The sequence below is a fragment of the Amblyomma americanum genome, chromosome 1 (assembly GCF_052857255.1).
Source record: "Amblyomma americanum isolate KBUSLIRL-KWMA chromosome 1, ASM5285725v1, whole genome shotgun sequence".
Taxonomy (NCBI): domain Eukaryota; kingdom Metazoa; phylum Arthropoda; class Arachnida; order Ixodida; family Ixodidae; genus Amblyomma; species Amblyomma americanum.
In genome coordinates this window covers 130,146,256-130,159,617 of record NC_135497.1, presented here as the reverse complement: position 1 = coordinate 130,159,617, position 13,362 = coordinate 130,146,256, and the positions used below count along the sequence as shown (strand labels likewise).

The window sequence follows — 13,362 nt, the reverse complement described above, 5'->3', positions numbered from 1 at the left end:
CCGATTAAAATCCCAATTGTGCTGATTTTTTTATACAGTGAAGGAATTCAGATATTTTTTAAAGAACGTTGACTAATGACCGATGAAAATACCTCCCTTTCTTTAACACATTTCCAAAGAATCGCTTTGCCTGTATAACAATGGCGACTGATAATGCGTTTCTCTCCTCTTTCGGCGCAGACAAACACTATACCGAATAGCGCTATCGCTTTTTCGAGCCTGCAATCCTCGCGCAGCTCTGAGCAGATTGCAGAAATGGAGCGGAATGTCACCCTGATCTCTTCCCATTTTATGCGCTTTGTTCACGCGCTTATCAAGGAACCGAAAACAAATGTTATGAAAAGGAAATAACGTCTACCCTTTCGGTCGTTGTCCAGTAAGCTCGCTGATTATCATGTCCTTTTATCGTCTAGCATGAACTATACATGCGTTATTTCCCTTTTCGAGAAATAAAGACGTGTATGTATGTATGTATGTATGTATGTATGTATGTATGTATGTATGTATGTATGTATGTATGTATGTATGTATGTATGTATGTATGTATGTATGTATGTATGTATGTATGTATGTATGTATGTATGTATGTATGTATGTATGTATGTATGTATGTATGTATGTATGTATGTATGTATGTATGTATGTATGTATGTATGTATGTTTGTATGTATGTATGTATGTATGTATGTATGTATGTATGTATGTATGTATGTATGTATGTATGTATGTATGTATGTATGTATGTATGTATGTATGTATGTATGTATGTATGTATGTATGTATGTATGTATGTATGTATGTATGTATGTATGTATGTATGTATGTTTACAAGGAGTAAACATGCTAGGTGCATGAGTATACACGTGAGTCGCAGCCGTGACGTCATTGAGGAGGCTGCATTGGTGGATTGGTGGGCATACTTGGCCACCGTTTGTTTGCGGTCGTTTGAAATAGTCTGTATCCCCGGGAAAGTACCGGGTGTGTTTTACAGTGTCCTTTGTTTAGCTATCTTCCCCAGGTCCACACTCTGGCGGTTTGGCAACCAACAGGTGTTGGTTGCGATAGTCACCCGTGTGGCATGCTTCAAACGACACTGCACATTGGTCTACTTGTTGAACGGCGTAACTGAAATGGAGGCTCTAATGTGCATGGTAGCAAACGCGCTTGGTAGCGTAGCTGGCGGCTATAGTGGGGCACCGCTGTGCTTGTGGATGACCTATCTTTTGGGTATGATATTTGGTTGAGCGAACAGATCAGGGGCGGGTATTTTGGCTGATCCGTTTGTTTCATGCAGGAGGCTACGGAAGGTGCGGAAGGGGCTGAGAGTAAACAAGACAAGACTATTGTTCGCAAGCCCAGCTTTGCGGTGAGACGACCGGTCACACGTCAATACTGTTCGATGATTCAGTTCACTCACATACCGACTTGAAGGCGCCTTTCTGCACGTTCATACATAGCTATAGCGCGTCATACATTTCTGCATAGCCCCTAAGCGTAGCCTGTAAACCATCCAGTTGTGTTGTACAATGTGTCAATACAATCATCATTCGTAATTGGACGGTGTAAATTTGAATAACGACAGGTCGCATGGGAGTGCACAAGCGACATCGAGTTTCAGTGCTTTTAATCAAATAAAGCTGCAAATATCAAGAGCACAGTCAAAGAATACAGATCTAAAACGGGGGGAGGAATGCGCGTAACAGCGCGAGGATGCTTGCAAAGCACCCAGCATAGTCAGACACCTTCCCATATGGTCCTCTGCTTCCTCTGTTCCGCGAGGAAGCTGGATCGTTCTTAAGCTCAAAGCCATAAACTGCGTCATCATGTTACTTCTGCTAAATGTCAAGCATCTGCAAGCCGCATAAGTATAAGTTACACTAAAAGCTTCCTTTTACTTTTTTTCCGAGGGCCATCGTTTTATTTAGTCTACAAACACTAAACATGGTGGAAATGCAGCCCTGCAATCCTTTCGAATGACTTGGCTTGTGAGTCCGCCCGGTTTCGTGGTTTAGCCATACTTTCCATCCACGCCATGTACATTTCAGGTCAGTTACTACATGAGGCGTAACCACCTGCAGCAGCCTAAGACCCCAAATAACGCTGGCCACGTAGGCAAGTGCTTTTTCTGTCACTCTTTTCAGTTGGTGCTTGCCCCTAACACTTCTCTGCCTTGCATGGAAGAAGGCAAACTATAGCCGGATACAACTCAAGAAAATTTGGCAACTGTCCCTCACAGGCGGCCCTCCAACCACTGGAATCGGCCTATATTCGTTGGCATCGCGCATAACCGCCTTGCACCTGCTAGCAACCTGGGATAATTCGACGCCAGTCGTCAGATGGCCTCCTGTGAGGGGCAGCTCGTTCTTGAATTGCGCCTGACTATAGGAAGGAGCGTATTGCCGAACAGCCAATGTTCTCAGAGCCTTATGATAATTCATCGCTGCCTCATTTACTCATGCGAGCCATTGGAATTTGCTTTTACGACATAGAGTGGTTATCATTAGGTGTTCAATTTGGGGCTTATTGTACTTGAATGTTTTTGTATTGCCTCATCCTTGTCTCCGCTTGACGTGCGACTTGATTATGTCACAAAGACTGTGTGCAAATACGATCGTTAAATTTTTCCACCTATTCACATTTCTTCTATTGTTTTTTTTTTCTAATTATCCGCCGTGGTGGCTATGTGGCTTTGGCATTCGGCTTCTGATTCCACGGTCGCTGGTTCGATCCCGGTCACGGCGGCCGTATTACGATCGATGGAAGCAAAATATAAAAACAACCGTGTGTCCACCGGTTGGTACATATTATTCCTTAGCCCTCCACTACGGCGTCCCACATAGCCTATGTGTCACTTCGGGGTGTTGACCCCCCAGAATTGTTTTAATTTTGAGTGCTTAATTTTGTTTTTTCTTAAACTCTGATACCTGTATTTATCGCACAGATTCCCTTATGTGGCGTCTTTACTGCGTCAACGGTTTTCACTGGCAATTAATTTTATGATAATGATGCTATACTAGCCTCAGGTATTGGATAACGATTTAACTCCATAACTCTGATGTTGAGCTGCAAATGAGAAGGATAACAAAAATAGATCGGCCGAGGCTGCTCGCTCTGCAACTGCCGTTCTCTAATCGGCTGGAGGGTTGACATCTCTACGACAGCCCCCACTTTTTCATCACGCATGGGAATGTCAGCAGACCGGCGCTTGTTATGCGCCGCGCATGACGTCAGCCGATTAATTTCATTATTAAGCCGATTTCTCGACTGCTAAGGTCAGGCGCTGCATTTTTTAGCGTGATAAATTAACCCGAGTAGATTGTGCACACTGATACAAGCTGCTGTGTTCATTTTGCCATTTCCTCGCTGCGCTGCTTAGTTGTACTTCGCATCCTGTCCTGAGCAATGCGAAAAATTATGCTTCCAGGCTGCTTCCCAAATTCTCATTTTCGAAACGTATTTTCTGGTGCACGCTATGTACACCCCTTTCCTTCCGTATTTAAGGGAAAGGGGTGCGAGCTCCATTGAAAAGCACCCTCCTATTGATTGATGCAAAGTTTTGTTTTGTTTAGACACTAGGCACAGTGTTCAATTTTCTTGCTACATGTGAGCTTTCCAAAGGAAGAGAAAAACGAGGGAAAAAGCGCTCTGAGAACATCGCAATGTTAAACATCCACCAACGTACTGTAGTAACAGGTGCGTTGCACCGCGGTCGAGAGCAAGTTACCTTGTCGAAAACGCGGTGGAAACTTCGTAGCGCACTTTGAATGCTCTAACAGACTGTATGCATAGCGCTGAACTTCTCATGACACTTGTCTACGTGCACAAAACAAAGAAAAAAAACTAGCTGACATGTTTCACGTTTCGCGATTCCGCAAACAGCGCGCCTCAAAAGGATGGTCCGCAACATGCTCAAATTGAACAAAGAACTGGCAGTGGCCCTGGCTGCTGCAAGGACAGAAGTAACGAAAATGGAAGAAAACGACCTTCGCCGGGCGGAGGCTCACCAGGTACTTCCACAGGTGAGAGTCCTTGTTTGCAGGGTTCTAGATTTCACGGTGCTAGCTTTGGTCTTTGAGCCCCCACATTAGTGCCCCGGTCCTTTTCCACGAGGCTTACGCTGTAAACTTTTGTTGTCTCTATACTTATTATTTTAAGGCAAACTTACAGGAGGAGGAAAGTTAGAAACATTTCCATGCTACAACCTTTGTCTGTAAAGTTCCGAGGCTGAGTCGATTAAAAAAATGCCTTTAACATATAAATCAATTGTGCGCCACACCTTCCCCCTTGCAGTCTATACAGAGCTTCCAATTTCTTCTTGAGGTCTTGGAAACAGTTGGAAAACGCTTCTTTTGGCAGGGCTGTCAGATCCTTTGTCGTGGCGTCTTGAATGACCTCCACGCTCCCCATCCAGCGACCTTTTAGGGCTCCCTTCACACGAGAAAACAGGAAAAAAAAACGAATTGCGAGAGGTCAAGCGACTATGGCGGATGGGGAAGCACAGTAATGCTGTGCTTGGCGAGAAATTTTGTCACACTGGGAGCAGTGTGCGGCCTTGCGTTATAGTGGAGAAGGCTCCATTGTCCAGATGCACATAAATAAGGTCGACGGCGTCGCGGAGCATCATGCATGTGTTGGAACACGCGGATATAAAACTCCTGCTTCACCGTCTGCCCTTGTGGGACGAACTCGTGAAAAAAAATTATCAGCATCATCTTTGTTTCGGTCTTCTGTCGCCGCACCTTTCCCGATGCCGGAAAGCTTGTGCATCTCCATTCGGTGCTCTGCCTCTTTGTTTGAGGATCGTATTCAAAACACCATGTTTTGTCATCAGCAATGATGCGGTCGACGAATTCAGCATCCTTCTCTGCCTCAGAGAGCAAATCAGCGCTTACTGATGCCCGCGTATCCGTCTGGTCTTGTGTGAGGGAGTGCGGGACAAGTCTGGCATTCAGCTTTCATTTCCCCAAGTTCTCGCGCAAAATTTCGTGGCATGTTGTCTTACTAATGTCGAGAACATCTGATGGCATGCGGACTGTAATGGTGCGGTCTTGCTGTACGGTTTCTCTGATCCCAGCCACGTTGTTTTCATTCCGTGACGTTGAAGGGCGCCCCTGCCTTGTGTCTTCTTCCACCGACTTTCTCCCCGAAACGAACCTCTTGTGCCACTCGAAAACTCGCGCCCGCGATGTCTGGTTCCCGTAAACGTGACGAAGGAGCTCATACGTCTGTGTTGCTGTCTTGCCAATCTTCACACAGAATTTTGTGTTTACACGCTGGTCGAGGTGGACGTCCATCTCTCCACATTCGCTCACAGTAGAATGCGCAGATGACTGGTGACAATGTATTTTTCTGCATGTAGTGCCATATAGGAGCTGCCACAGCAATTAACATAAATAGTTCAGGAGTTCAGGTTAGAAAGAAAAGCTGGCGCTTAACATAGGCACCCGAATTTGCTTATAGGAATCATTTCTAGAGAAGAGAAATAATTCAGTCTCGAAAATTTACGGACAAAAGTTGTATATCTGAGCACGCCACAATTAGTGCAGCAAATAGCAAAATACTTGGTAGGAAACCCCTTACCAGCTAAAGCTACGCCATAATGGTTATATTTCCACTTAGTGTAGTGTACATTAATTAAACCCTGTCGTCAATTTCTTCACTAATATCTACGTAATCACTGTGTCGACGGCGTCGCTTGATGCGAGATTAGAATATCCGCCTCGTCCAGGTCCTTCCAAAGCATTACTACGTGGTCCTGTATCTATAGAACACCGGTTTTTTGCGAAGTAATACTTAGGTTTTTTGTTGCATAAAAACTTCCCCTCGATTCCTTAAACTCCAGAGGCTCTCAGCTATTCTTGTGGAATGCGTTCAGTTTTGTGCGTTGTGGGCGTTCAGAAATTGCCACCAGTTTCCTCCGAAAGCAACGAGCAGATTCGGCCGCATAGACCACATTACGATTTCACAAGAACGGCAAAAACGATCTGCGCACTGTCTTGAGAAAACCACAACCCGTGACGACAAATGTGACAAGAAAATCGATGTCAGGTGGTTTAACTTTTACCACACGCAAAAGGTGGGGCGTTTGCCTATAATTTCTTACATGCAAGGCGGTTCAAAAGTCCGTTTCAGTCGCTGATGCTCCATTAAAGAAATTTGCCCTCCTTCAACGAATTCCAGGGATAACATTTGCCTAAAAGAGGAGATTTTAAGAGCTGAAGTTGTTCCTTTTTTTTTTCAAACTGACGGGAATTTTCATGCGCCTGCAAGTAAAAAGGGCCTGAAAAATAATTTTGGCCAAGTGGAGGGAATTTTCGGTTACGGCATGCAGCACCACTGGGCTGAGAAAGTATTCTTAATTCTGAAGTGAAATTATTATTTTATAAAAAAAACAAGTGAAATTAATATTTTATATAAACAGCGTTAAATTCTATTTATAATTTCCTGAAGTTCAGGTACATACAAGTGTAAGTTATGTGATGGGTACTTACAAGGAATATTTTCTAGTCCGCTGCGTAAAACAGGGCATCATAAGATTGGGACTTCAAACCTGCCTCGCGTCGGGCATACCACCGTAGATCACCGAACTGGAAGGCGAGCCACTAATCTTCAGACAATGCGAGCAGCCGCGGAGGGAGAAGATATCAGGTGGACTGATGTACTCTATAGCAAGTGCGTGTGCCGGAGAACATATGTAGTGCGACTTTCGCGCCTACGGAAGAATGCGAAGAGCTTTGCCTGTCACAACTTCTCGATCAACCCTACAAATTACTGGCGTGTATATACAAGTCTGTCGTGTACATTTTCTGCAGTGACTTGCGAAATCTAAAGCCAGGTTGTCTTAAAAGAGGCTAGTCCTACTAAGAATGTCAGAAAAGCTTTTCTGGATAGTTTCACGGTTTGACCTCTCGTGAACTGTGCAACTCTCACGAGCCCTTGCTCTGTCTCGGCGTAATTCCCAGCTGGGAGCCACAGAACCTGCGCTAGCGCTGTCATGATTCTCGTACTGTATGTTTGGCTTTTTTTTTGTTTTTCTGACGCATGTGACCATTTTGTAGCGAGTACAAGTGTCGGATTTTTTTTGACGCATAGCGTTGATGACGTTTGTCAATGCTAAATTAAACCATTGTAATACTGTTTTATAGGCAATGAAAGTGATTATTAGAAAGCTTTCTTTGCAGGAGTGAGCGACCGACTCGGCCATCACAGATCATAGGTTTCCACATACCATCCCAGCAAACTAATACTGGCAAAAATTTGCGCAAAATGGAGCCATTCCACGGCTTCGCAACGGCTAGCGTCTGCTGCTTTTGTAATATATTCTACTCACTGCTGGAATTGTGCAGCTACGATTGGTGATAAAAAGTTTTACAACTCACATATAGGAAAAAATGCCAGACCCTGGAAAAAATTATTTTTCAGCGTAATTTCTCCTCACACTAATGTACTTCTTCCATTTTCGTGGAAGGCTTTTGATGCCTTGAAATAAAAAGGATCTCTGGTTGCGAAGCCACTCCTTTGCGGCAATTTGAAGCGAGTTGAATTCATCGAACCTTGTTCCTCTCAGGTGTTTCTTCAAATAAGGGAATAAAAGTCACTCAAGGCCGGATCGGGACTTTATGCTGGGTGGTCCAGCTTTCAGAATCCACACTTTCGAAGGGCAGCCTCGGCAACACGAAACTTGTGAACCATGGCGTTGTCGTGCTGGAGGAGGACACCGCTTGTCACCAATCCTCGCCGTTTTTCAACGATGGCTTCACGCAGTACTGAGAGAACGTTGGCGTAATATTCGGCTGTTACTCTCCTGCAGTTTTCAAGGTACTCAATGAGCAGCATCCCCTTTGCGTCCCAAATAAGTATCGCCATCATTATCCTCTCTGAGTGTTCGGTCTTGAAATTAAGGGGACGGGACCCCTAATGCCTCCGCTGCAGAGACTGCTCTATAGTTTCTTGGTCCCATTTGGTACAGCCTGGACTCATCCCCAGTAACAAGGCGGGAGAGAAAACCTTACGGGTCGCTTGAATAGAGGTGCAAAAGTTCCCTCGATGAATGCACCGGGTGGCATCGATCTTGGGCTGAGAGGTTCCGTGGCATCCATCGTGCCGAGTCCTTCGACATACCCAAAGCATCGTGAATGATAGTGAAAGCACTGCCATCAGAATTTTTAAAATTGTCCAGCAACTTCGAACACCTTGATGGGGCGATTATTTATTGTAGGGCTCTCTGCTGAGGCTGAATGGTCCAAATCGGTTGAAGTCTCCGGCCACCCTGACCTTGGGTCGTCTTCCACGTGCACACGGCCACGTTTAAACGTATTGAACCACCGAGTCAGTGTAGAATATGAAGTACATTCACTGCCATACACATTCATTATTACAATCTGAATTTCTTTAGCAAAACTTTATTTTTTTGCAGAAAATTTTGATAACGTTCCGGTACTCGAGTTTGAAATTGTGGGAGGACGCCTTGTTTGACTTACATATGAAGACCAAGCAAAGAAATGGAAGGCTTGTTATCCTGACTGTGCTTTGCTGTAGAGATGACCTAAACAAAATATATAGGAAGGTAATTGTCCGACATTTTGGTTACAGGCAAGAAGCAAAACTGTTTGATCTCCATCGTGTGTCTCTCCGCTTCCGGGAGCGAGTCCCCAGCCCCGATGCTCGAGTTCTAAGTGTGTACGACGCTCGAAAGCGCCCGAAAGTTGATATCATAGTGAATGATAAAAAAAACCCCCACTTGGTCGGAATAAATCAACAGCCTTCCGTTACAGCATGCATCCCTCATTATTAATGACAAAGCTTCAGGATGGAAGTGCACCATTTATTAAGTTCAAACCGGCGCAAAAGAGAGAAAAAAAAGCAACGCATGAAGGAGCTTCACATTTAATCTCGCCTTAGTAAAATGCTGCATTGTTTAAAGAGGCCTGGAACTTCCTCATACCCTCCCCTTTCTTATGTTTAACACTTAATCATGTGTTACGGCGTAGTACTCCTGTGGTGGTGGGCAACGCCTGCGGCCTTTGGAAGGCAGAGGACGACGCTCCCAAACGTGCAAATCAGGGGTAGCCACAGCCAAGACTTCAGGTTGACTGAAATGGCAAGAGCTAATCATCGTTCAGTTTTTTCTCCGCTTCTCATATGCGTTTAGGAAGAATGATTACGGGACTACACCATTCGTGTGACGCTGTATGGAGCCTCCAAGGCTTTTCTGCTAGTCGACAGTGGTGTAGTTCATGGCTCATTCGTGCTTATTATGAAATGCTCATTATGCCCCCTGTTATGCCCTGCCCGTACTGGCGAAAATTAAGTGCATTTCGCTTTCCTTTCTTTAACGCGCTTTTAGATAATAAGCAGCATGGAAGAAGGCAGTGCGGAGCATGGGGGTACGTACGGCCAGCACATAAGGGCATTAAGGCTCCTACACGTCCTCCTGACACCTGGAGCAGAGGTGACGCTCACTGACTCGAACGACGGCAGCGAGGAGGGGTGCGTTTTTCTCTTCTTTATTTTTCCTCTCGCGCTTGTAAATTTTAATACTTGCGCAAGCACGGCAGCGAGAGTTACCGGTAGGGAGGAGAACTGGCTCGTATAAACGATAGGTCGTATTGAAAACCAGAGCTTAAGAACACAGACAGACGACGAGACGAGACGAGACGCACTGAAGACACACTGAACAATAGGAGGGGAAGTGGGACCTTTTTCTTAATGTTTCAGTAATCTGCTGCGTGTTTAAAGAGGTATGGGGACATTACAGCATATTAGCGCGTGCTTGTGCTTGTCATGCGTGTAGCTATTCTGGAGCCTTCGTTCTGCATCTTGCATAGAGATATTAGTTGTGCGAAACTTCCACTGTACTTCGCGACGCGGTTGGGTACTCTCACAGTGTGGATGAGGAGTTACAGCGTAAACAAGCCATGGGTGGAAGGCAGAAGAAATTTGCATTCATACGCAGCAAAATACGCACGTATTTCGTTTATTTAGTACCCTATGCCCAGAAATGTATCTCGCAGGTGACCATTGGATGTGCACCTTTGCTACAAGGTTGCCTCGATAGTACTCTTAAATTGAATGGCACTGATATGGCGCATTACGCAAAGAGATTGATCTTTTGAGTCCCGGAGTGTCCTTACATAAAATTACTGGCGGCAACAGGTGGTCAGTGCAGCGGGAGCGTACAAGGCCGTGTCTTGGCGTATGCTGTAATGTAGATGATCGCTGGTAATGTGATCGAAGCGAAACGAATGACAGGATTGTGAAAGAGAGGTTGGAAATTTTTCGTGGCGTTTCCTGGTAGGGAAGGTAAGCTTCTGGGTCTCAAATTACAAGTGAGCAAAGCTATATTTCCTTGGATCAACGATGCACTATCAAAATTTGGACGGCCACAGTTAAGATACGCGACTAATTTTATGGCTCGGTTAGGAAGTGGCAGACTACGGCGCAGAAAACCCAGGGCACAGCTAGCCTTACTAGCGATATTTCTAATTTTTTGTGACAATGATAGAATACGTGCTAGAGCAATGTTAACTTGCGCGGATATTACTTAAAAACTAATAGGTCGTATTTAGAACAAATTTGTAATTTCCTACAATGAAGAGTAGTTAAGCGTGTTTCAGTGACGTCAGGTAGCAATAATCAACGTAACGTTCAACAGTCTAGCAAAGGAACAGCGGTTCACAATTGATAGCGACGTGCTGGAAGTGGTAAGGGAATACGTCTACATTGGGCAGGCTGTGACTGCTGATCCGGATCTTGAGAAGGAAATAACAAGATGAATAAGAAGGGGGTGGAGTGCAAATGGCAGGTTCTCTCAATCATGAATGGCAATACAACCGCTGCATCTTACCGGTGCGCCTCCATGGGGCAGAAATATGGAGGCTAACGAAAAGGGATCAGCTTTAGTTAAGGACAACGCAGCGAGCTATGGAAATAAAAATTATACGTGTTACGTTAAGTGACCGGAAGCGGGCCGAGTGGGTAAGAGAACAAACGTGGGTTTTTTACATCCCAGTCAAAATCAAGAGGAAGAAATGGGCTTTGGCAGTGCATGTAATGCGAAGGCAAGATAACCGCTGGTCCTTGAGGGTAACACAGTGGATTCCAAGAGAAGGCAAGCAAAGCAGGGGGGGAAAAAAGTTAGGTGGGCGGATGAGAATAAGAATTGTGCGGGGCACGGTGCGCGCAGCTGGCAAATGAGAAGGTTAATTGGAGAGACATGGGAGACGCCTTTGCCCTGCAGTGGGCGTCGTGAGGCTGACGACGATGATGATGGTTAACTACCTCTTCAAGGATACAGGTGTCAATATTGTTAGTAACATTTCGGTAAATTGTACAATTGTCGCCAAATAACTATCTCACAGGAAATATTTCCAGTTAGATGATAATGCATATTAGAAAACGCTTAAACCTAAGATAGGAAAAGATTCCCTAGATAGTTCGTACCTATCGCGCAATCATAGACGCTCTTCCCTACGGTCACGTTACCAGCGCGAGTAATCACCACTCACAAAATCTGTTGATATCAACGTCACCCTTGCTGTCTGAACAAAAGGTCAAACATGGAAAATTCAACGATTGATTCATTGTTGCTCTCATCACGGTTCGCATCGGTAAACTTTGAACTTCCGCGAAGCCCACGACGACTGCTTGGTATGGCAGAAGGTTCCAGGAGTTCAACCTCTCCCAGGAACACTAAGAGTCTGCTCGATATCTCCATGGGGTGCTCGTCGAATTACGTTGGAAGCCATCGTTGATGATGAACTGCGCAAGACCTTAACATTTTTTTTCGTTCAAATTTTTGTTTAGCTTAACGCAGTTGCCCAAGTTTGCTTTGTGCAACATATCAAAGGCGTTTATTGGGTCCTCATGAGAAACGTTTTTGTACACCCGGAATGCATTGCAGTAAGGTGCTTTCATCTCTCAGATTTGGTGCATTGCTCAGCCGTAAATAGCTAGGGTTTAAGCAGTTATAATCAATAACCTTTGTACATAAACTTTTAGAGAAATTCAAAAATAAACGCAGAAATTACAGCTGATCCACAGCAACCGGATATGCACTCGCTTGCAAACTACGGCGTGCAGCCCGATGACTGTTGTCCGATAATCCATCTAAAATTGCTACATCCCGTTTGTTCAGTGCGAAACGCGTATATGTCTCCAAAGTATATATCGAACGCTTCGAGAATCCGCGCTTCTACATAGGAGTGCACTGCGCCGCAGTGCCTTTGTGCGAAGCAGAATCTCAGCACTGAATCGGAAAGAATGTCCCGCTTAACGGGAAGAAAATGACGGCTCTTCCTGCGCGAATATGCTGCCAACGTGTCTGGAAGTTTAATGCCCATGTGGTTTACATAGCTAGCGTTTAGTTTTGCCTATAGCATCGGCGCTAGGTTGCTGATGCTGAAGCTTGGGCCGGCTGTCACTGTCCACTATCACGCGATTTTATGGTTATCGCATTCGCTACGGCCGAGAGCCATAAACGTAGCTCCCAATGAATGCGACAGTGCAGGACGCAAGACCCAAGTGGCATGTTATAATCACTTATCTTGTCAAGCCTCGCTCCAAAGATAAGTAGAATTAAGAAGCATCAATCTGAGTATGTTATGTGATGACCTTGAAGTCGAGTCATGCTGTAAAACGCAGAGAAAATGTCTACACGCAAGCCAAACCAGTGCTCCATCGTACGCAGGGGTCCATGTCAGCAAGAAAATGTCGCCCAGGGGCCGGAGGAGTGTGGCTTCTCTGTAGAAGAGGACAAAAAGCACAAGAAAGATCCGGAAGTGCCGCGTCGTTCAACAGGTTGTACTTCTTAAGCACTCTTCTCCCTTAGGCATTCGGTACTTTAGAACAGTGACTGCGTGCTTTCCTGCTAATATGGGAAAACAGAACAGTGCGCACTCGGTGCACACCGAAAGAGCGAATGTCAATGATGGAACGAAGGCTGGTTCGTATACAGAGGTATAATTCAGCTGGCTGGCAATCACCACAATACAAAGACGCTATTCCACCCTGCCGCCTCCTTTTCGGTATTTCAACTTGAATATCTCTGGTTTTCCAAGGCAAATTTCTGGCTGGTTGTTTACCTTAATAAACCACATAAATTATCATTACGAGATGAGAACAGCCCTGGATAGACACAGCACTACTCACACATGGAGCTTCCCAAAACTACCAGCCTGCCACCCATTTTATCGAATCTGATGCTCTCTATAGCCTCTAAGGGCCAGCAACCTCAAGGGGGTTGCTCTCCGCTCCAAGGAGTGCAGCAGCAGCATCTCTAGGTTGGCGTGTTGCCAGGCCAATTCCCGGGTGGTGGTCCTGTGCAGCAGCAAGGTGGTCTCCTCCAAATCTCGGCGCCTCGGC

General features: G+C 45.3%; 1 protein-coding gene across 1 annotated transcript in view; it reads left to right on the top strand.

The window, feature by feature from the left end:
- The window catches only part of LOC144113689 (uncharacterized), an 82,239-nt gene that overhangs the window by 38,447 nt on the left and 30,430 nt on the right, over positions 1-13,362 (top strand). Inside the window, exons 31-35 of the mRNA XM_077646938.1 lie at positions 1,295-1,366; positions 2,046-2,112; positions 3,880-4,019; positions 9,347-9,489; positions 12,689-12,798. Of these exons, the coding sequence (XP_077503064.1) occupies positions 1,295-1,366; positions 2,046-2,112; positions 3,880-4,019; positions 9,347-9,489; positions 12,689-12,798 (532 nt within the window). The remainder of the gene's footprint in view (positions 1-1,294; positions 1,367-2,045; positions 2,113-3,879; positions 4,020-9,346; positions 9,490-12,688; positions 12,799-13,362) is intronic.